General features: G+C 38.5%; 1 protein-coding gene across 2 annotated transcripts in view; it reads right to left on the bottom strand.

Moving 5' to 3' along the window:
- The window catches only part of SLC12A2 (solute carrier family 12 member 2), a 103,330-nt gene extending 78,844 nt beyond the window's left edge, over window positions 1-24,486 (bottom strand). For both annotated transcript variants that reach the window (XM_005557674.4, XM_005557675.4), the window contains exon 1: window positions 23,549-24,486. In XM_005557674.4, the coding sequence (XP_005557731.1) occupies window positions 23,549-24,298 (750 nt within the window). In that variant the 5' untranslated portion in view covers window positions 24,299-24,486. The remainder of the gene's footprint in view (window positions 1-23,548) is intronic.
- Window positions 24,487-25,112: the final 626 nt, after the last annotated feature.

Genomic DNA, 25,112 nt, shown 5'->3' with positions numbered 1-25,112 from the left:
TGAAAAAGTGCTCATCATCACCGGTCATTAGAGAAATGCAAACCAAAACCACAATGAGATACCATCTCATACCAGTTAGAATGATGATCATTAAAAAGTCAGGAAACAACAGATGCTGAAGAGGACGTGGAGAAATTACACTGTTGGTGAAAGTGTAAATTAGTTCAACCATTGTGGAAGACAGTATGGCGATTCCTCCAGGATCTAGAACCAGAGACCATTTGACCCAGCAATCCCATTACTGGGGATATACTCAAAGGATTATAAATCATTCTACTATAAAGACACATGTACACATGTGTTTACTGCAGCACTATTCACAACAGCAAAGTCTTGGATCCAACCCAAATTTCCATCAATGATAGACTGGATAAAGAAAATGTGGCACATATACACCATAGAATACTATGCAGCCATAAAAAAGGATGAGTTCATGTCCTTTGCAGGGACATGAATGAAGCTGGAAACCATCATTCTCAGCAAACTATCACAAGAACAGAAAACCAAACACTGCATGTTCTCACTCATAAGTGGGAGATGAACAATGAGAACACATGAACACAGGGAGGGGAGCATCACACACTGGGGCCTGTCGGGGGGTGGAGGGGTAGGGGAAGGATAGCATTAGGAGAAATGCCTAATGTAGGTGATGGGTTGATGGGTGAAGCAAACCACCATGGCACATGTATACCTATGTAACAAAACTGCATGTTCTGCACATGTATCCCAGAACTTAAAGTATAATTCAAAAATAAGAAGTATGCATAAACAGTAAAAGAAAAAAAATATGACTAGGGGCCTGTGGAGCTCAATCACAGTCACAACCCACTTCAGCTGTACTTCTACGACTGTTTAATGTGTTTCAGGCAGCAGAGTCAGGGACAATCCCAAATGATAAGAAATGACTCTGAATAGGGATCGATGATTCAACTGTTCAATTATTCAAATAAAGTCAGAACAAGGAAGTCTGCCAGTTAATTCAACAAACTTTAAAGAGGAGTTCCTTAGCTTTCACCATAGAACACATAGTGCTCTTCAGTTTTTTAATGAAAGTAGACTTTAAAATGTATGACCTCCAAGTATTACAAGAAAATATAACGTCTATAATATACACAAAAAAGGCATCTCTCTTCCCATCTACGTTAAAAGAAAACTATAAAGATGTATGTACTTAGTATGCTAATTTTTCCAAGGCTAAGATTTCATGTGGGTGTCTTTTTTAACAATGCAAAAGTATGCAGGCATCCAAAAATTTTTGCTGTGGGTGTTTACCAGAATTCCAACTCAAAGTTGAAGAGCTAGCAATAATTATGCAACTAGCTTTCCACCATACTACACACAACTATGTTATAAGAACAAAGTAAAATTTTCCAGTATTTTATTTTAAAATAAAGGTATGTCCACACAAAATAAAAAATATATCTTCCCTATCATCTTCTGGCAGATCTATTTTTAAAAGTGTTTTAGTTATCTCTCAAATACAGTTCAAAAGTCAAAAGCAAATAACTGTTTTTATTTGTAGTTCAATTAGTAGACTTAAATATAATAAAATTGGGTTCATAATTATATTAATTTCCTGAAATACCAGGAAACCAAAGTGGAAGATACATCTTTTGTTTCTTTAAATTCGTTTCAGAGAAATAAGAGAATTAGCAGGTACGGTATTTGGTTCACACACACAAAAAAAATTTAATTTAAAAAGTATAAAAACTATATAATCAAGGAGGTTCAAGTGTGCAATTATGAACTATAAATTATGCTGATACAAAGGTACATAAATAAAAATCTTCACTCCACCTGCCATTTTCACAGAAATGATAGATTTTTGGTTTTTACTGTATATTCCACACTAATGGATAAACAGTAGAAATTGGCAACATACATGATTTTATGGGTAATGTTATATTAAACGAAGCTGACCAAATTTAGAACTATTCCAGAAAATAATCTTTCAAAAAATAGCATTATGAATATTTGAAGTCTCCCAGCAGGGACCGGAAGGAGAGAGAAGAACAGGGGGAAGAAAGGAAGAGATAAAGGAGAGAATGGAAGATCCAGATATTTAGGCCCTCAGTAATCAAAAAGGAAAAGATTCAGTTGAACATGTTGAATTTGAGGAGCTATGGGACAATTAAGAGTCCTATCCAGCAGTTAAAAAATGTATGACTGGAACCTAGGAGAGGAGCCAGGGATAAAAAGCTAGTAGATAAAGAAGCTGTACAAACAGATGAAAAGAAAAACAGAAAACATAGAAAGCTGAACACTTTTCTGAGTATGTGGAAAGTACAAAAAAAAAAAAAAGATGGAAACTCTGGTCTCCATAGTCATTACTTCTTTGCAGGATGTAGAGAAAAGGATAATTTTTACACTAAGGATGATCTCTTCTCTCCCTAGTATATTTAAATTTCCACCTCAACTTGATCATTCCCTCTCCTTTAATCACAGTTAACTTTTTACTGCACTCTGACTCTAGTCAAAGTTTCTAATAGTGCAGCACATTCTTAAATGCAAGCCAACCTGGCTTCCCCTCACCACAACACCAAAATCGTTTTATTAAGACATCCAATGACTTCTCGGCTGCTAAAGCTAATGTATATTTTCAATCCCTGTCTCACTGAACTACTACAGTAGCATCTGACACTGTTAGCCACTCCCTTCCTTGAAACAACACACTCTTCTACCCAGCAATTAAGTGGTAGGAGTTCCTTTAGCACTTGGTCCTATACCCGTCTCCCTTACTCATGCTGTTATTTTCTATGGTTATCATACCAGACTCATAGCTTTAAATATCATGTATATGTGTTAAGTCATAAGTGATGGCTTAGGTTCAGTCCTCTTTTGTGAGTTTCAACCCTAGATATAAAACACTGATCTTACCACTTAGGATGTTTCATTACATTTACTACTCTAATCCTCACCAAAAGATAAAAAGAACTTCTCAGTGTACTATAAACAGTGACTTCTGTCAAAATGGAGAGGGAAATAGTTTTTCTTTTTGGATCTAGTTTTAAATTCCTGATGGTTTCACTGAAAACACTTAAGTCCATTTTCCAAACGATAGAATTCCACATATTATAATGAGTCAAGGTAAACTATTTTAGGTATCTATTTTTAGGTATCTATTTCCCTCATTCCTTTGTTCCCAACTCTGCAGAAGCTAAGGGCTTCTAACATGGTCCTCATAAAAAGGACAGCAGAAGTTCTGCACTGGACAGCTCCAGAGGAGATTTTTTAAATTCTGAACTTTGTAGAAATACTTCCCAGGGCATGCAGCATCTACGAAACTGCTATACAGGATTGTTACAAACAGCTGTACCAGACTACCTTTAGAGAAGAATTGCTATAGTGTCCAGAAAATCCATCTGAGAAAGCAAACCTGTTTTTTTTTTTTTTTTTTGAGTTGCAGTCTTGCTCTGTCGCCCAGGCTAGAGTGCAATGGTGCAATCTTGGCTCAGTGCAACCTCTGCCTCCTGGGTTCAAGCGATTCTCCTGCCTCAGCCTCCCAAGTAGCTGGGATTACAGGCACCTGCCACCACGTACAGTTTATTTTGTATTTTTAGTAGAGACAGGTTTCACCATGTTGGCCTGGCTGGTCTCAAACTTTCCTGACCTCAAGTTATCCGCCCACCTGGGTCTCCCAAAGTGTCGGGATTACAGGTATAAGCCACTGCACCCAGATTCAAATGTTTTAAGTATGAAATTGTGTACTAGATAGAGTTTTGTGTTATTTAACTTTGGAAGTTTATTTGGAGGCTATTCTGGTAGAGAGGGTAGGTAAAATAGGCCAATCATTCGGTTTCTACATTATCTAGGATTTTTTTCCAATTAAACAATCCCCATTAGCTGCTCGAGCTAGCATCTCCTTTTAATCAATGTTCCAGGTCAAACTAGGTTCCTTCTTCCCTTAGATATTTTCCCACTGCAACCTCTGGACCCCTGGGTTTACCTGTGCATCCATGCCTTTTTCACGAAGCCTTGAAAAATAATGTTATCCCAAGGAATTCTTTTGATCTGTCATAAATATGTTGTTACCACACATAGTACATTTTGATATGATTAAAGAAAAGGCAAATATTCGTCTGTCATAGAAGTGACATTCCTATATTTTTCCATAGACCACTTTCCTATTTAATTTTCCTTGAATTTCATAATACCCCACCAAACTCTCATCTTCTAAGTTAGGTAATTGAGGGTTCTAACTAAAATATTTAATTTGATATAATGTTCTTTTGCTGAAATACTGGTTTTAAAGTATTTTCTCCTGAGGGACTTTTGGCTTGCCTTTCCCTCTGCCTGTTAAATGCACTTTGAAGATGGCTGTCTCTTTCTCATCCTTTAGGTCTTAGTTTAAAGGCAGCCTTCTCCTTCCCAAAACACCTAACATATTGTTTCTTCTTAGTCGCGTTTATTTCCTTTGTGACACATATCATACTCTGTAATTATCTTTTTTATGTACTTGGTGTTTTGTAATCTATGCATTCCCTCAATAAGTATTAAAATGTAAGGTCCACAACAGCACAGATCTTTCCTGTCATTTTTATCAAAGATACGGTAAATGAATATTGAGCTTTCACGAGGAATCTGTTTTCCAAATAATGTCCTGAAAGAGTAGAGTGAAATGAGTGTCTGTTCTCAAGTCAGAGATAGGCTCAAATCCCAGCTCTGCTACTCATTAGCAATGTGTGCTTTGGCAAGTTATTTAATCCCTCTGGTTCTCAGTTCCAACATATGCGAAATGGGGATATTATCCACTCCATACTGAGAAGACGAAGTGAGGAAATACAATAATTGTACAGAACACAAAAACTCTCCTATGTTCCTGGTGAGAATACAAACTGTTAAAACAATTTTGAAAGAAAAGTTTGGGCATATTTTCAAGTTGAAAAAATGCATACCTTTATCCTAGCAATTCTACTCCTCAGCATATCCTTAGAGATATACAATACTTCTATGAAGCAAGATACTTGTATAAAAACGTTTATCATCAGCACTGTTTAAAATTGCCAAAAACTAGAAACATCACAAACATCCTTAACTGCAGAATAAAGAAATTGTAGTATATTCATCCAGTCGAAGATAAATAGCAATTGAATGAATTACGGAGTGGGCACAGTGGCTCATGCCTGTAATCCCAGCACTTTGGGAGGCCAAGACTGATGGATTGCTTGAGCTCAGGAGTTCAATACCAGCTTGGGCAACAAGGCAAAACCCCATTTCAATAAATACCAAAAAAAAAAAAAAAAAGTTAGCCAGGCATGGTGGCACCTGCCTGTAGTCCCAGCTACTTGGGAGGCTGAGGCCAGAGGATCACTTGAGCCCAGGAGGTTGAGGCTGCACTGAGCCGTGGTCACACCACTGCACTCCAGCCTGGGCAACAGAGTGAGACTGTCTCAAAAAAAGAAAAAAAAAAAAAAAAAAAAGAGTGAATTACAAAAAGACACAGTATAAATAAATGTCACAAACTAAGAGTGAACAAAAGATGTCAGATTGAAAATATGCTAGACGATTCCATTTACATAAATTTTTAAAGCAGGAAAAACTAGACTAATAGTCTTCAGGAATACATAAAGGTGACAAAAATCATTAAAAAAACAGTAACATCAATACCCAAAGAAGTTATCACCGTAAGTCAGGGCAGTGGCTATTTTGTGGAGGAATTAGAAGGGGGTGCACACAGAATTTCTAGGATGCCAGCAACATTCTATTTCTTGAGCTGGGTGGTGATTACATAGATGTTCATTTGATAACTTATGTTATACATTTATATTTTATGTTCTTTTTAGATTCCACAATAAAAAATACTTTTAAAACATTGAGAAAATGTGTTAAATGTTTAGTACACTGCCTGACAACAGAGTTAGAGCTCAATAAATTTTAGCTGTTATTATAAACAAATAAGCGATCTACAATTGCAACTGCCCATACTGTGAGCTTAAAACTAGATGTTGAAAAAAATACATAAAAATAAATACCATAAAACATTACTAATCTAGACGCTACTACATAGTTTCTTATAATTTGATATTGACAAAGTTTAAGATTACCTCCAAAAGACTTTAAAAAAGGGACTTTCGCATACAAATATGAAATCACCATTCCGCATGGTGGTGTTAAAGGATTCAACAGAGTATAGCACAAGAATGTGGATTTAGCAACCAATGGTCACAGTACTAGAAATGTCACAACTTCTCTGACACTAAAAATTTAATAAATGATAAACTCTTTTCTATTTGCCTTAGTGGCACTGATACACACTTTACAAAAGGAATGTCTGGGGTTAATGTAAGATTGCCTAGTCTGAGAACAGAAACAAAACTTCAGCGCCCAGCATTATTTCAGCAAATTAAATAATGGTTAATGACAGCCAGCAGAGTGGGGATCTTTATTTTAGGGCACTGTTAACATACAAAAATGTATTACTTTCTTGACAAGTAGCTTATTGTTGATTTAAATAAACCCAAAATATTTCAAAAATGTTAAAGTCCACCAAAAAATGCTATTTATTTACACCCTACAAACTTCTGAATTAAAATGTTATTAAGGATACTTTAAAGATCAAAATTTCTTATATGGTTTAACAGCATCTGCTTAATACTAAGGTAAGTCAAAGTGTTAAATTACTGTCATGAATCATAGCTGATTTAGCAACTAAAAATATGTGCATACATATGCAAATTTCGACCCCAAAGTGGCTGGGTTTATTCTAACAATTGTTCTAACAATTTTTGTTTTAATCAAGTGCTGGCCAATTATATCATCCCAAAGCTACCAACATTTCCTATCCGTGCTGTCGGTGATTGGTGTATTCAGTGTAATGCTCCCCATACAGACTACTCTTTCAAAACAAAGTATTGTTTTACAGGAATCCAATCTCCTCTGGTTAACAATGCGCTATTAATATCCAGTGGTATTAATGCAAAGCTCAAAACTCAAGTGCCACAGATAAAAGTGGATGGTGTGACCATGTGACTTTACAATGAACCAAGTCAGAACTGCTGATTACAAAGAATTCAGTCCTCTACCTAGCCCATCATATTCTTTACTAACCATTCAAGACTGAGTTACAACAGAATGCATTAGAAATAGCATTGCTTCAAATCCCACATGACTTGCTAATGTCAATAAACTAAAAGCTTGAAAACATTTTAATTAGAGTTACCAGAAAACTTATACCTTCCAGTATCAATGAATAATTGTGCAATTTATATTTCAAACTATTTTAAAGATGAACCAAAAGTTGATAAGTAGATAGAGAAGTACATGTCTAGTAGCATCATAAATGGGTAAAACACTGGAAAAGCAGTATGTATGAAAAACCATGTAATTAAAAAGTACATTGCAGTATACACCTGGATAGATAAGATACACTTGATTTTTCATGTATTTCTCACAGGAATTTATGATACTTCTCACTATGAATACTGGTTGGGTATCCCTTGTCCTTTTTGCATGGGACCAGAAGTGTTTCAAATTTCAGATATTTTCAGATTTTGGAATATTTACATTACACCTACCGGAGTTCAGCATCCCTAATCCAAAATGCTCCAATGTGTAGTTCCTTTGCACACCATGCAAGCACTCAAAAAGTTTTAGATTTTGGAGCATTTCAGATTAGGATACTCTAGCTCTATCACCTTTCCCATTTTTCATATAAGGAAACTGAGGGTCAGAGGTGAAGTCCTTTTCATAGAGGTCCCACAAACTATTAAGTAGAAACGCCAAGAGTTAAATCCCCTCGAGTGCTACATAATAATGTTTCTGTCAACAATGAACTGCATATACAATAGTCCCATAAGATTATAATGGAGCTAAAACATTCCTCTCCTACTGATGTGGTAGCCATTGCAAGAGCATAGTGCAATGCATTTCTCACGTGTTTGTGAGAAATTACTAAGCTGACAGTAATATAAAAGCATAGCAGATATAATTATTCACAGTATATAACACTTGATAACAATAATAAATATGTTACCGATTTATGTACTTACAATTTTTATCATTGTTTTAGAGCTTACTTCTACTTACTTAAAAAAAAAAATAACCATAAAACAGCCTCAGGCAGATCCTTCAGGAGGTATTCCAGAAGAAGGAATATATACTGTTATTATACGAAATGACAGCTCCATGTGTTATAGTCCTTGAAGACCTTCCAGTGGGACAAGGTGTGGGGTGAAAGACAGTGATATGGATGATCTTGAACCTTTATAGGCTTAGGCTAATGTGTATGTTTGTGTCTTCGTTTTAACAAAAAAAGATGTTTAAAAGAAAACAAACTAAAATGTTAAAAAATAGAAAAAGGTTTATAGAATAAGGATACAAAGAAAATATTCTTGTACACTTGTACAATATGTCTGTGTTTTAAGCCAAATGTTACTATAAAAGCGTCAAAAAGTTTTAAGCAATCTAGAAGTTTATAAAGTAAAAAGTTAAAACAAGCTGAGGTTAATTTATTATTGAAAAATATATTTTTAAATAAATTTAATGTAGCCTAAGTTTACAGTGTTTATAAGTCTACAGTAGTGTACAGTAATGTGTTAGGCCTTCACATTCACTCACCAGTCACTCAGAGTAACTTCTAGTCCTGCAAGTTCCATTCAATAGTAAGTATCCTACACAGGTGTACCATTTTACTTTTTACGTTGTATTTTTACTGTTTAGGTTTATATGTGTGGATATGTAAATACTTATCATTATGTTCCAACCACGTACAGTAACATGCTGTACCAATTTGTAGCCTAGAAGCAACAGGCTATACCATATAGCCTAGGTGTGTAGTAGAATATGCTCTCTAGGTTTGTATCATTACGCATAATGACAAAATCACGTAATCATGTATTTCTCTAAAGTATCCCAGTTGTCAAGCAACATATGACTGTATGTGGATGGAAAAGAAACCAGAGTAAATGAAAAAGAAGCAAAGACAGGAAAGAAAATACTCATGATACATGTAGCTGCACTTTGTCAGATCCCTGACTTTGCTGCTTTTTAACTGAGAGCCTTTCTCAACTGTGGATAGCTTAAATGGCTGAGAGTAAAGTCCTAGTAACTTGAAATATCAGGAAATAGAGCCCAAAGTCAACAGAGGAATTGGAAATTAAGTGAAAATTCTTAGAAAAAGTAGAATGATAGCAAGGGTAAGCCCCTGAATCTCTGCAGGCCACCAAATTACACAAGGGGCCAACCTAAAAATAAGTAGCTGGAAACCATAAAATACAGAACAGAGATATCAGTTATTGTATGGGGAGGGGAGTGGATGGGGGTGGAAAGTCTGCAGTTTGAGCCTAGATAAAAAGTGCCTTTTAGAAAAAAAAAAAAAACACCTAACAACAATAATCTTCAGAAGAATATTTTTAAAAACCAACCCAAAACCCAAAGCCAAATATAATGTAGTATCTGCATGGCCAGTTTCCATCCAAAAAACTGCTAGACATCCAAATAAACAGGAAAATGTAACACACACTCAAGAAAAAAAAAAAAAAAAAAAAAACAAGCAGTCATTAGAAATTACCTCCATGTGGCCCACATGTTAAATTCAGGAGACAAAGACTCCAAAAATAGCTGTAATAACAGTTAAACAAAAGCAAAGGTAAATATATCAATGAGTAACAGAGATAGAATCTAATAGAGAAACGAAAACTATTAAGTTAGAAATTCTAGACCTGGAATAAATTTTTAAAGAAATTCATGAAAAAAAAATTTGAAATGAAAAATTCACTAGGTGGACTTAATAGCAGAATGGAAATGGCAGAAGGAGTAAAAGTTAAAAATATCAACTTACAGATTCAAGAAACTTAAACTCACAAAGGATACACAAAAAGAAAAACTGCTGAGGCACAAACTGCTGAAAGCCAAAGGTAAAGAGAAAATCTGGAAAGCAATGAGAAAAATAACATCTTACACAGTTGGCTGACTTCTTACCAGAAACACCAAAGGTCAGAAGACATTGAAATGGCATACCAAAACGGCTGAAAGAAGAAAGCTGTCAACTAAGAAGTCTATAACCAGCAAAGCTATCCTTCAAAACGCCAGTAAAATAAAGACATGTTTAGATAAACAAAAACTAAGAGAACTTGTTGCCAACTGACCTCCATTACAAGAAGTGCCCAACGAAGGGAAGCAGTCTGATAAATAAAGAATGAATATAAATGAAAATATTTTAAAACCATACATATTTTTTCTCTTCTGTTTTTTAAAGCCATGTAACTATTGAAAGCAACAAATACAACATATTTATCATCTAGATGACAGGAGCACTAAGAAAAGACAAAGTACTGTGTTTTAAAATTCCTATATTTCAGCTGAAGAAATTCAATATTCAAAGTAGAGTAACCACCAAAAAATAATGCAAAGATGCATAACTAGACATTCAATAAAGAATTAAATGAAAGGCCAAAAAATCTTAGCACAAAAAAATGGCAGGAAAGAAGAATTTGAGAAACAAAAAACAGGTAATAGGAAACAACATGATGTCAGGCCTAATTACAACCAAATCACAATAAATGTAAATGGACTAAAAAGTGTACAAAGAGCATGAAATGGCAAGTTATGGTACATATACTTTAAAGTATTATAATTATATGAATATTCTATAGGTGGTATATGAAACTGATTATTTGCAAATGTTACTTAATGCTAGATAGGGAGAGAAGGATACAAAATTTTAGTTTAAAAATGTACACAAATGCAAACAGGTTAAGGGTTTGAGGTATTTAAGTTACCTTCCCTATTTCTCAAACTTTGTGTATTACTTCCTTTTCCTCATGAAACAACAAACATTTGAAATAAGCGAAGTACAATGAAATTCTTTGAATAAAATTTTAAAGCGTTGGTTTTGAAAAAGGTTAATCCTCAGACTCTTAAAATTGAATACTCTAGGAAGGCTTGAGACTGAAATTTTCCGAAATTGTATAGTTCACTGACCCTTTTTTGTATTGAGATTTAAAACATTGTTAATTTTGTTAGCATTATGCTAGATGAAGATATTGCAATGATCAAAATTCAGCTCCTGTCCTTACGTCTACTCTAAAGGGTTATTACAGACTGCTATTTTCTGATAAGAAAATAATGAAAAGCAGAAACAAAATTATCTTCTGTTTCTGCAAGATGCCTCAAAGCCGTTTATTATGAACGCCTATTTGTTGTTATTGCAGTTATTTTGCTTAATTACCGGTTCTTAAATTTGTCTCTGATCAGCAAATCTGTCTGATAATTGGGATTGATACAGGGGAGGTAGTACAATATTTTCTCTAAACCCAATCTTAGGCAAATCTCTAGAAATTTATAGGTAAGTTAGTACTGAGGCTATGTCCTGACCAGCTTTGCCAAAAAATATTTCTCCTTTACAATACTTATTTGCAAATGCTCTGAGTACACAATTCTCGTGACGGTTTCATTTTAAACCAAAATAATGAGATTCAAATTGGTGATTAAATAAACAAAAAGCAAATTCACATTTTAATTTTTAAAGAAAAAAAGTCCTCCTATAGAATCACGAATTATTTGCCATAACATTAGTTTCTAAAATATCAAGTCTGATAAGTTATGCCCTAAACCATTAGGTTTTATTTAAAAAAAAAAAAAAGAGGTTAATATCTAGACCCAACTGTTCCACAATAACTCATCAGGATTCAAACTTATCACTTCGTACTTATATGTCTGATATCCCTACAACATTTGAATAGAACTCTTAATAGCAACATACCATGTTTTGTTCACACTTAACGAGTAAAAACATAGATGTTTTTCCTAATACCTCATCTTTCCTATAACCAGTGTCTGCTACTAAATAATTAGGTATTAATATCTATTACTTTTCCTAATAGCCAGTGTTTACCACTTACAAGTTGATATTAGCTTCTGAGTCTGATCATCTGTCAACTACCTACCTTGCAAGGTTGTTGTGCCCAGGCTACAGAAAACTCCTGAAACATTATCAGATGTTTAACAACTGACAATTTAATTCAGTACACAGTTCTCTAACAGTTAAAGCCAGAACTTTGATAGATAGTACTTGTCTATATCAGGGTATTTCAAAATTGAGAATCAGCACATCAATGAAAACAAATGACTCTGCACTCTCAATATGGTAATCAAAGACTCAACATGGTCTAGGACACCAATTCTCAAACCAGGCTCTTTAACAATTACCAGGAAAACTCTAAAAACCACAAACACTCTAAAACAGGAGTATCCAATCTTTTGACTTCCCTTGGCCATATTGAAAGAATTGTCTTGGGCCATACAAAATACACTAACATTAATAATAGCTGATGTTTTTTTTTAATTGCAAAAAAAATTTCATAATGTTTTGAGAAAGTTTACAAATTTGTGTTGGGTCACATTCAAAGCCGTCCTGGGCCACATGTGGCCCACAGGCTGTAGGTTGGTCAAACTTGCTCTAAGAGGTTGAATAAAACATACTTTGCCTGTTTATAAAAACAAAACACTATACAAACTCTTTGGGAAAGGGGAAACAGCCATTTTCCCCCAGGTGGTTCTTTTAGATATTTTGGAATCACTGTTCCAAAAGAAAAATACAGGGATACAGAGACCTGCCCTACCAGGTATTAGCTTGAAGGCAAACCACAGCCTTGCAAAATGAGACTGCTACTCCACAACCTTCTAAAAAACCCACCTACTCCAACAACTGAAGACCAAACGCAGATATGTAACTTAAGAATGCTTTGGAAACTAGCATTTCTAACAATACAATACTAAATTTTCACAGGCCCAAATCTCCACTCTCACAAAGAAAACAGATCCATTGATTGAAACACTTCATTGAGAACCTAATGTTCTAGACATCTTTATTTAAGGAAGGATCCTATGCAAAATTAGAAGAACATTAGATTCTCTAATGACTTTAAACTAGTGGTGACTAACCTGGAAGAAAAGGAATAAAGGAAAGAATGAAGGAAGGAAGGAAAAAAGTAATTTTAGATATCACCTCCCTTGACAGCACTATCTTTCTGTGATAATGGAAATCTTTGGTATCTCAATTGTCCAATGATAACAACTAGCCAAATGTGGTTATTAAGTACCTAAAATGTGACTCAAGTAACCAAAGAACTGAATTTTTAACACGATGTTAATTTAAAGTTAAATTTAACAGACACAAGTTACTAGTTACTGCAAAGTACAACCCATATTACATTAAAAAATTTATATCATACTTTTGGAAGATAAGGACGGGATGGCAGAGGAAATACAAAAAACTAAGATTCCATGTATAAAAACTTTCTTATTAATTTTTGAAAATTTTTCTACTAGGAAGAGATACATCCATACACTAGAACTGTGGAGCCTAAATCTTTTCTATTTTATATTCAATGAATATAAAAACATGTCATAAGTATTTTAAAAAAGAAAAAAAAGTCACCAAAATAACAAGAGCTTATGCAGTATTAAACTATAGGATACTGAAATGAATGCCAACTGAGACTCAGTAATGCCTGCCCCAATTTCCAATGCTAGTTCTGCATGTCTATGATTTTGGTCAGGTCATTTAGTTATTTTGGGTCTTAATGCCACATATGCAAAACAGGGCAATTTCTCTGCCAAACATCCTTTAGAGAATCTAGATAACAAATATAAGGTAGGTAAGATTCTTTTGTACCATATTAATATGTAAAGAATTAGGCCTATTATTTAGTATGTATCAATTGAGCGTCTACTGTGCCAGGCCTCTACTAGATAACAACGACATAATGGTGATCAATCACAAAGTCAGCTTCTCATGGAGCTTGAAGTTAGCTTAAGGATACTCAAGCAACCATGTTAATAGATATACTACCACTAACTAAAACCATTAAGGGAAAATGAGTTTGTTCTAGACTGGAGGATGAAGGCCTCCTCTCAAAAGAAATAAGGACTGAAGTGAAATCTTAAACTGAAAGTTAACAGTGGGTGTATGGAAAGGTGGAAGGGAGAGGAAGAGTCCATGGAGAGTACCATGTACAAAGGCCGCACGACCAAAGGAATTATTGTGCCACTGGGGAAGTGAAACACTGAAGAGGCAAACCAGACATAGACAATGCAGGGAGCATTGGGCAACAATGATCAGTTTTGTTTTGGGCACAATAGTGATGGGAAAGCATAGTGAATATGAGAAATTCAGTTACAAGGCTATTGCTGCAGCTTTGTTGGTGCAAAAGTCATTGTGGTTTTTGGCATTACTTTCAATGTCAAAAAACGCAATTACTTTTGCACCAACCTAATAGGATGGTGGCAGCTTAGATTAAAAGAATATTTAGAAATTCAAGTTGACAGCACTCAGTGATTGGATAGGGGAATGAGTGCAAAGTGGCAAGGATGACTCATAGGTTTCTCACTTTTGCAGTATGATGAATAGTGGTACCATTCCGAGAGATACAGCACACACTGGCAGACGGCCTGGATTCTTTTGTTTCTGGAGGGAATGGGAGGAAATACTAAGTTTGTGAGCTTAAGTTATCTTTGAGACATTAAAACAAAAATGTCAAGCAAGCATTGGATACCCAGAACTCAGAGAAGGAGTGTGGGTAGAAGACGAAATTTTGGGAGTCATTGGACTACAGATGATGTAGCATAAGGAGAGAAAAAAGAGGAACAAGGAAGAAGAAAAGTCCAAATAAAGCCTTGAGGATGTTCAGGTTAGAGAAGGAGGTGACTGCAAAGGATGCCAGGCTGAAAGAGCCAGAAAGGCAGAAGGAAAACTAAGAAGCCAAGGAAGTGACCAAAAGACTTCAAAAGAACACCAAATGCTGCTTGAAAGCCGAACACTGCTTAAAAAAAAAAAAAAAAAAAAAAAGACTTTCTGAAATTTGTGATAAGAATGGAGATCACTTGTGACTTTAACAAGAACTATTTATGCAAAATAGAAGCCACACTACAACAGTTTGAGTGAAAGGTAAGGAAGGAAAGATACTAATTATAATCAATACTCTCAACAAGTCTAGCTGAGGAAGGAAGGAAAGAGCTTGTACCTGGAAAGCAATGAGAGTTACATAAAATATTCTGCTTTTTCTGTCAGATAGAAGCTACTCAAATTTCTTTAAAGGAAGTAAACTATTGACAGGAACAGTTAAATATGCAAGAAGAAAAATGAAAATCATAGGACCTCAGAACTGAACTGCAAAATACTGTTCACATCTACACTGTCCAATATAGTAACCAAAGGTCACAGGGGAGCTACTACTTCAACACTATTGAAATGTTTGTCTGAACTGAGATGTGCTGTACTGTATGTGAAAAACACACACAGGGTTTCAAACTTTGTACATAAAAAAGAAATTGAGATATTTCATTATAAATGTTTTAATATTCATTGTATCTGCAATGAATGTTTTAGACACAGTGTCAAAATATATTATAAATTAATTTTGCCTGCTTCTTCACTTTTTTAAACGACATATGTAGTTCATACTATATTTCTGTCAGACAGCACTGATAAAGACCTTAAATGGTAAAAAGCCATAATCACAACAAGTGCTAGTCAAAACTTGGGACTGGGGTCCTCAGCCCAGTCATGCTCTGTGAAGTTTCCTACCTCCTTCCAAGAATCACCCCCCTTCCTCTCATCTCAGCTGGTTCCATTAAGATGATAACGGGCTTTTACCAAAGGGGTAGTGATTGATACAATGAGAGGTGTTCAGATACTGGATGTGTTTCAAACATATAATTGTTGGGATTTGCTGATAGTTTGGATGGGGGATGTATGGACAAGGTAATACCTATTTAGAATGGAGCTGATATTAATGGAGAAGTCTGTGGGGAGGGCAGGTCTCAGATGATTAGGGTCCTCCAAGTCTTTCCCCACTGGAATACTCAAGCCTGCCCTGCCAAACCACCTATGCTCCCCTGCAAAAGTCTCCAAAATGGCTAGCATACCATACCAAATTTTGTTTGAAACCAAATTGATGGAAGAACTAATTCACACTGACCCAACAAAGAACTATCCCACAGGTTTCCAGAATTCTGAACCTAGATGAGTATCTAATTTGTGACTATTCAGAAAAAGCACAGAATTTTTTTTTTTTTTTTTTTTTTTTTTGAGACGGAGTCTCGCTGTGTCTCCCAGACTGGAGTGCAGTGGCAGGATCTCACTGCAAGCTCCGCCTCCCAGGTTCAGGCCATTCTCCCGCCTCAGCCTCCTGAGTAGCTGGGACTACAGGCGCCCGCTACCTCGCCCAGCTAGTTTTTTTGTATTTTTAGTAGAGACGGGGTTTCACTGTGTTAGCCAGGATGGTCTCCATCTCCTGATCTTGTGATCCAGTCACCTCAGCCTCCTAAAGTGCTGGGATTACAGGCGTGAGTCACCGCGCCCGGCCAAAGCACAGAATATTTTTAAAAAATTAAGGCAGAGGAATTTCTGAGTCCAATGATACTACCAATGTACTAGCCATAATTAGCTTCTGCTGAGAGTCAACATTCCACTAAGCTATTTTTGCTTTTCGGCTTTCCTCCTTCTTCCAACTAGAAACCCCCAAGTTCTCTATCAGCTCCAAGTTTTTCATAATAGCTTTAAGCTAGCATTGGTAGAGATCCTAGTGAAAATGGAAAAAGACAAAGGAGGCCCTCAGCAGATAGAAGCTTTCATGGTTTAAATGAGACACCACTAATATGTTTTTAACTTCAGTATTTTAAGTAATTTTCCTTGTTGCTCACCCTCAGTGGGCTTTCACTTTGTGGAATCAACCACTAATTCCCCACCCCTTCGTACAGTATTTGAAAGACTACTAGTTTTCATGGTTTTACCTGAAGAACAAAAGCACATTTTTATGCCAAAAATATTAAAAGCTGTTTTCTGAAGTTCTACTATTTAATAAACCAGCAGCTGCAATTTTACCTGTGTGCCTCATTGGAGAACTAACTTGTAGAATGAAACCCTATCTTGAGTCCATCTTCCAAACCTGCCCTTCCCACAGACTTCTCCATTGATACCAACTCCATTCTAAACAGGGAAAACTCTGGTATTACTCTGTCCATACATCCCCTCATCCAAAACATCAGCAAATCCCAACAATTCTACCTTTGAAACACATCCAGCATCTGAACACCTCTCATTGTATCAATCACTACCATCTTAGTAAAAGTCATTATCATCTTAACGAAACCATTGCAGTAGGCTTCTAACTGGTTTCCTGCCTTCTACTCTTGCTCCCTTACAGTATATTCTCTACACAACAATCAGAGTGGTATTTTGAAAACATAAGTCAGATCACATCAAATCTGACTCAAAACCCTACAATGCCTTCCCCTAAATCACTCAGAGTAAAATCCTAAGTCTTTATCATGATCTGCAAGGTTCTACACTATTTGGTCCTCACTATACCCTGACTTTCTCTATCATACTCTGCCTCATCGATTTGGTCTTGCTGACCTCCCTGTCTCTCAATCACACCAAGCACACTCCCATCTCAAAGTCTTGGTATCTGCCATTCCTCTGCCTAGAGTGTCCGTTCCCTGGTATCTGCATGGGGTCACCCCTTTCTAGAGCCTGCTCACATATCAGAGGTCTTCCCTAACAATGCTAAAACAGCACCACCCAGCCATCATCTAGCCACCTTTAATTTTCCTCGCCCTGCTTTAATTTTGTTTATTGTCTCCTACCACTAGAATGAAAGTTCCATGACTTCGTTTTGTTCACTGCTATATCCTCAGCATTTAGAACAGTGTTGCTGTTGATGTTCAATAAGTATTTGTTGAATAACTGGGTTCACATTTATTTCACTTCAGCATGGAACTATACTATAGACTTCCCATATATATATATGTAACATAATGGAAAATCAATGAAAGCAAACACACTCCACACATAAGAACCAAGAAACTCTATTTTGGTCCTTTAAATTCCAGTCTCACAGGATTTTAAAATGTATGAACATAAATACACATAGAGAAGATATTAATTTAGCAGTGTACTGATTTTTGCTACATTTTAAATCCCAAAATTTCTCTTTCCTTCTACCCAGGAAATTTTTATGCTAAAAATTAAAAGCTGTTTTCTTAAATTCTACTATTTAACAAAGCAGTAGCTGCAATTTTACCTGTTCACCGCATTGTAGAACTACTTTAGTCAGTGTACACCTGGGGGAATGCATATAGTAGTATGAGTAAGCTTGACTTCAGTGGCAAGTGGCATGGGTTTAGCAGGGGAAAGCCCCTGGCAAAACTGTGAAATCAGCCAAATTTGACTTTGCCACATGTAAATATTTCTTATCAGGGTCCCACCTTTACCCAGTTCTGGACACTACCCTACTCTTCCCCTTACCCTCAAGAGACACATTCTTGTTCCTCCAGGGTGATTTTCAAGGACTAAAGCTATACACTGAAATGATTAACAGTGTGTGAAATTTCTTGACTAGGCATCAACACAGCCCACTCAGAGAAGCAGCTCATGGTTAGAAAAGATACTATAATTATTTAGTGTTTTACTTAAAGTACTTATTAAGTGACAGTAACTGCTCACCTGATTTGTACATCCCATGAACAAATCTTTATTAAGTGCATATTCTCTGTATGAAGATGAAAAAAAGACATATACAGATGCTAGTGAAGAAGTCATAATAATCAATATTTACATCATCCCATCTCCTCATTTCTGTCAGTTACATAATCATTCAACTCTCAGGAGTTCAAGGTACAGAAATGTTGGTGGTAATCCCCAAGGGTCCCCCTCAACATCTTTGTTATCTTAGAACAGGTCTAAGGGATAGAAGAGATAAAAAGAAAAGAACCTGCTGCTTCTACATCCTAGCATTAAAGTCAGAAAAACCTGGATGTGAAGTCCAAATCCAGCTGTACTACTATTTTTTTTTTAGACAGGGTCTTGCTGTGTTGCCCATGCTGAAGTGCAGTGGCTGTTCACAGGCATGGTCACAGTGCACTACAGTCTCAAACTCCTGGGCTCAAGCAATCCTCCTGCCTCAGCTTCCCAAGTAGGGACAACAGGCTCTTACCTACCATGGTGCCTGTCCTCCAGCTGTATTTTCTGTAAAAATGGCTGTTAAGCAATTTCTTGTTTCTTTTCTTTTCTTTCTTTCTTTCTTTTTTTTTTTTTTTTTGAGATGGAGCTTTGCTCTTGTTGCCCAGGCTGGAGTGCAATGGCGCAATTTGGCTCACTGCAACCTCCACCTCCCGGGTTCAAGCAATTCTCCTGCCTCAGCCTCCTGAATAGCTAGGATTACAGGCATGTGCCACCACACCTGGCTAATTCTGTATTTTTAGTAGAGACAGGGTTTCACCATGTTGGTAAGGCTCGTCTTGAACTTCTGACCTCAGGTGATCCACCCGCCTTGGCCTCCCAAAGTGCTGGGATTACAGGGGTAAGCCACCACACCTGGCCAATTTCTTCTGTTTCTATTAGCCCATTTCATCTTGAGTAAAATGTGTATAAGACCTATTTCTTAGGAATTAATGAAAATCCAACAAGCAGAGTGACACCATGAAAGACAATATAGTTGCTCCCTTGACCTTTCCCCTTGTTAACGAGAAAGGCAAAAATAGAGGAACCATATAGAAACCCTTGACATACCACCAGCAAAAGGCTCCAAAGCCTTGGCCCAAGGACAACTGCAACGATAATGCTACCTTTAAAAACAAAAATACTAGAAATTATGGTTTACTGGTCAAAATAGTAAAACAAAAACAAAAACAACAAAAAAACAAAAAACAAAAACAAAAAATTATTTTAATAATGCTTTAAATTCAGTAAGAGCTAGTATGGATTGTCCACCACTCCACTTTCCACATTTGATAATCTTGCATTCCATCATACATGTTGAAGATGTCCATCAAATACTTTCTTGTTACCCTCCACCTTTTATTTCTTCCCGTAGGGCCAAAAATCCATACTTTGATTTTTCACTCTGTGTGTGTACATATATACATTTTTAAACCAATTCCTGGCATCAGCTTTGAAGAGTTTCTGCCTTTCTAAAAACTATTTTCTCTCAGTTTCCCCCAACACTGCTCTCCAGGCTATTTGACAGTATGGCAGCTCTTCCTTAATTTCCTTTGCTAGTGGCTCCTCAATCTCTAACAGACCTTTAAACAATCTTGAAGTCCAATGCCAGACCCTATTTTCTGTTCTCTTATCTATCACTCTCCCTAAGTAATTTAGTGCATGACTTTAAGCAACCAAACCTTTATATGTAAATATACGAGTGTGTGTGTATGTGTATATATATATGCTCTCTCTCTCTCTCTCTCTATATATATATATATACACTGCCTCCTCCATGACTCTTGGAATAAGTTGTCTTTGTCTTTACAGGCTACTCAAACAGAATAGTCTCAAATACAAACTTCTCCCAACCACCGAATCTATTCCTCCTCCAATCTTTCTCACCTCAAGCAACAGTACCAACATCTATTAAGTTTCTCAAGTTCAAAATCTAGAAGTCAGCTTCTATCTCACCCGCACATCCCATCCTTTCTGCCACCAACCTTTACTATTTGTCACCCAGACCACAGTAATCACTTGAGTCTCTTTGCTTCCATTCTTGCCCCTGCCAATCCATTCTCCACCCAGAGCCTAAAGATGTTAAAACAAAATGGATCAGGTGGCTACCCCACACAAAATTCTTCAATAGTGTCCCACTACATTTATAATGAAAGACACTGAGCTCCTTTTAGTTATGTGAATATACCACTTTTTCTCACCCCATTACCTTCACGTACGCTGTCCTTTTGGTCTGGACTGTCATTCCACCCAATCATCAACTTACCCTTCAGGTCTCAGCTTCAATGTCATACTTCTCAAAAAAAAAACGCCTTCCCAAAACCCAATTAAAATTAGGTCCTATTACATCTTTACAAGTATCCTTTTCTTTCATAATACTTAAAAAACAGTTATTAACTATATTATTTGTCCAACTATTTTGTTAATGTCTGTCTAGGCAGAAGCAGTAACTGGTTTGCTAATCACCGTGTAATCCCACAGTGTCACAACCATGTTGTCAACATCTAAGATACCACCTTCCCCAATAACTATTTAATAAATGGAGAACTCATACCTACTGGTCCTAGAATGGCTATACAATATAGCAAGATGTGCCAAGGATATTTATCTATTCCCCTACAGTTGGACATCTAGATAAAATACTTTTAAAGTCAGTGATGGATAATGAAAGGAATTCAACTGGAGGAAAGACAATCCAGTCCTTTTCCCTAACAAGTTTCTGAAGTCTTTTACTTTCTTTTGTTCTTCTACAGTTCCCAACACAGAGTTAGTCCCATGGTAGATAATTACGCACTTAGTAGACCAAAGTAGAGTATATGTCAATCAATCGACTGCTAGAATTAGGTGTTATAAAAATTCTAAATATTATAATTCACTGAAGGCTAGAAGCATTAGAGGTGTTAGAGAGGTGGAAGTCAATTTAGACATAGTAAGGGACAACTTCTGGGAATCCAGCCAACCTGTTATCACCCCTACTGTCTGCCCGTCTTTCGACAGTGGTGTATAGTCATAATTGTACTACTTAACACCCATTTCTTTAATCCATCTGCTAAAATTCTAACCAAAATTATCTTCAACATGTAGTTATTAGTTAAGCCAATAAAACAGTGGCCATAAAGATTATGAGTGGCAGAAGGTAAAAAACTATAAAGAATTAAACTACCTGTTGCATAAATGAAACTGAACATAACATTTTATATACTATATTCATCTAATAACATAAGAATTAAGAGAATCTAAAATTGAGATCCTAGAGTCTTCTGAAGGGCCAATATAAGAGGGAAATAACAACTAGCTATTATTTTCCAGGCACTGAACATGGTCACTTTTATTGCACTTTTTTTCTAATCTTCATAATAACCCTGAAAAGCTGAAGCTGAGAGGTTGGGTGATTTCTTCAACTGCCGTACAACAAACAATACAGGTGTTGTTTTTTAGACACTTTGAACCAAAAAGCCAAGCGAAAAACACAAAGACACACAAATCTAAAGCTTTGGAGAACTTTAAGTGCTTTGTTACTGAGATAATTTAATACAAAATACCAAAAACTTCCATAGGAAGCATATATGCTCAAGATATATACCTTTCAACTGGATGTCTTTCTAAAACTTATGGGTAAATACAGATCACTTTACTGCTCACCTACTTAGCTTTGGTAAAATAAATCTAAAATATATCTGTATAATATTTTCATTAGTAAATATGTCCTAAGAAAAGGAAAATTGCTAGCTTCATATCTACTTTTGTCTACAATGATTTTTGGGTTTTGAAAAGAAAAAAATAGACTTGATAGAAACTACAGAAGTATGAATAAAAAATGTTTTAGACATTGTTTTGCTTCTGATTATGATAAAATACCACAATGGAACAATAATATTATCTAAAGCTAAATGATCTCAGGCTTTTAAACAATCAATAAGCTGTAAGAGTTGGGGCCTCTGTAATTACCTCTGTGTGAATGTTACATTATCAAACACTGGGACAAGTACAGTCTTGTATGAAATCACTGTATGAGATCAAATAATCATATCCAAAAGAAATCACATACTGGATTTAAACTTTTCCACACTATGATCATTTCAACCTATGTGGTACTATCCTCTGGCGTTTACAAAATTCCATCAATGTAGTCATTACACACTTGTAAAGGAAGACTTCAAGTAATTCCGGCTCATAAAAAAGTTAAACATTAATGAAATTTCAAAAGCATAAATGTTATCTCAAAACAATTATATTGAACACTGAAGAAATAACAGTCTTATGTGACCATAAAAAAACAGAATTACAAAAATCAATGAGTTTATGGGGATGGTTTTCTGTTTACAAAGTGTAACTGCTTATTGTAAAGACCCCAGAGGTCTTCCAGGTCATCTTCTACAGAAAAACCAATTCTCCCGTTTCCCTTTTTTCTTTAAAGACTCGCCCCTCTCCCTAATTTTTTAAATATACACCTCTCCCAAAACGTTTTCATTGCAAAAAAAAAAAAAAAAAAAAAAAAAAAGAGTTATGCCATTATCAGGAACAGAGTGTCCCAAGATTTAAGATTTCTATGATCCTTTGCATATTCAAGATTGCAAGAATTAAGCTTTAATAACTCATAGACCACAAACACACCCTGTTAAGATTTTCCTTCCAACACCAACATTCCCACTGTTGGGATCCCTAATAGGCGTACATAAGCCACACAACACAATCTTTTAAAACGACACAGATGGTAGGTGCTCTCCAACCTCTTCCGAGAGAGGTCCTCACCTAAACCTCCTGCACCTTCTCTTCTCAAGGGCCCACAAACACAACTGTCATTCAGAGGGGTGGTGACTGTTAAGCGTGGGTGGGAAACAAAGTGCACACGAGATACCTAACTGGATGGGGAAGGTTGTTAAAAGCAGCCCTCCAGTATCACTTAACTAGCCAAACCCGCTACAAACTTTTTAAGAGATTAAGTTACATTCCTCTGCAATTCCACCCTTGACAGCTGAATCCAGAGATGCCAGCAAGTCGTGCATGTCTACTCCTGCCACCTCAACTCGGGAAGAGTCTGCAGCCACATCCCGCGGTCGGCATGCACCAGGGGCTGGGGAAGAAGGGAGGGCCGGGCGAGCTCACCTTTTCCAGCTCGTCATGGAGCTCCGCCAGGCTAGGCCGGAGCAGCTTCTCGCCCAGCTGCGCGGCTGTATGCCGGTAGTGATCGATCCTGGGCACAGCGTCCATGGTGTTGTGGCCGAAGGTGCGCAGGTAGTAGGTGTTGGTGTGGGTATCATAATAGTAGTGCTGGTGGTGCCCACTGCCGCCGCCGCCGGAGTGCAGGCTGCTGCCCTCGCTCAGCACCGTGTCCCCGCCGTTCTGGAAGCTCACGTTGGGCCCGTCGCCACCGACCCCGGCAGCATCCGACAGGCTGTCTTCAGCCGACGAGGAGGCAGCCGGGTCCACGAAGTTCACGCGGAAGCGGCCCTTAGCTTCCTCGCTGCCTTTAGCCGGCCCGCTCTCGCCGCCGCCTTCCCCGTCCGCAGGGGTCTGCTTGGCCCCCGCCCCAGCACCAGCCGCCGCCGCTGCCGCCGCCGCCGCCGCAGCAGCAGCGGCCCGCCCGGCGTTCTCGGAAACCAAGTCCACCTGGAAACGGCTCTGGCTCGGGGTGGGCCCCAAGGGTCTGCCCAGCCCGTCCCCGGCCGCCGCAGCGCCCTCGCCGCGGACCCCGCCGCCGTCCCGACTCGCGGGCGCAGCATCCTCCGGCACCGAGGGCACAGCCGTGCCGGGCAGTTCCACCCTGGCGGCGGCCAGCGCAGCGGCTGGCGGCGTCTCCCCGACCCCGGCCAGTCCCGGGGCGCCGGAGGAGGGCGCCGTGGGCACCGGCTCCATCGCTGCCCGACCCCCGGCGGAACTGCAGAGCCCGGCGGACGTCTCCGGCAGCACGCCCTCCGCACCCCTGGCCGGCGGTGGCCACGGCCGCAAGACCAGGTGAGGAAGTCTTTCTCCCCGCCGCCCGCTGGCCGCCGCTAGCTGGGACGGCACAGACGCCACTGGCAGCCAAGCGAGCGCGCGAGTGTGGCGGGCGCGGGGCGGGCCCCGCTGTTTAAAGCCTCGGCGGGGCTGTGGCTGCTGCGGCTCCGGCAGCAGCACGCGGGAGGCGGGGCCGGAGGCTCCTCCGCCTCTCAGCCCGCCCACCCACGGTCCCGCAGCGGCGCGCGGCTGACGCTCACTCAGCGATCCGGCCCTCCGCTGCTCCTGCGCGACCCCACGCGAAAGCGGCCGGTGCCAGGATCGCGGCCAGCCAGCCCGCGCCGGGCCTCGGGCAGTGCGGGCAGCACGAACGGCGCGATCTGGGAGCAGGCGCGGCCGCCCTCCGCCTCGGTGATGTCGCCGGGAGGATCTCCACGCCGCTACCTCCTCTTCCGTCGCCCTCCTCCCACGCCTTCACCTCCCTCCCCCGCCGCGCTCTGCGGCGAAAAGGAGCGGGCTCCCAGGCCGCCTCCCCTCTCTCCACCCGGGGCCGCGCGTCAGTGAACCGGCAGCCCAGGCAACGGGGCTGCGAACGGCGCGCTGGCCCTGCCTTGCCTCACGCCGGTAGCTGATGCTCCCGCGGAAGCTGCCACCCCAGCGTCCCAGCCACGACTTCAGAGGCTCTCGCCCGCTGGCTTTTTTTTTTTTTTTTTTTTTTCCTCCTCTTTGATGA

The sequence above is a fragment of the Macaca fascicularis genome, chromosome 6, assembly GCF_037993035.2.
Source record: "Macaca fascicularis isolate 582-1 chromosome 6, T2T-MFA8v1.1".
Classification (NCBI taxonomy): Eukaryota; Metazoa; Chordata; class Mammalia; order Primates; family Cercopithecidae; genus Macaca; species Macaca fascicularis.
The sequence above is the reverse complement of the archived record's forward strand: the minus strand, read 5'-3'. Positions and strand labels throughout refer to the sequence as shown.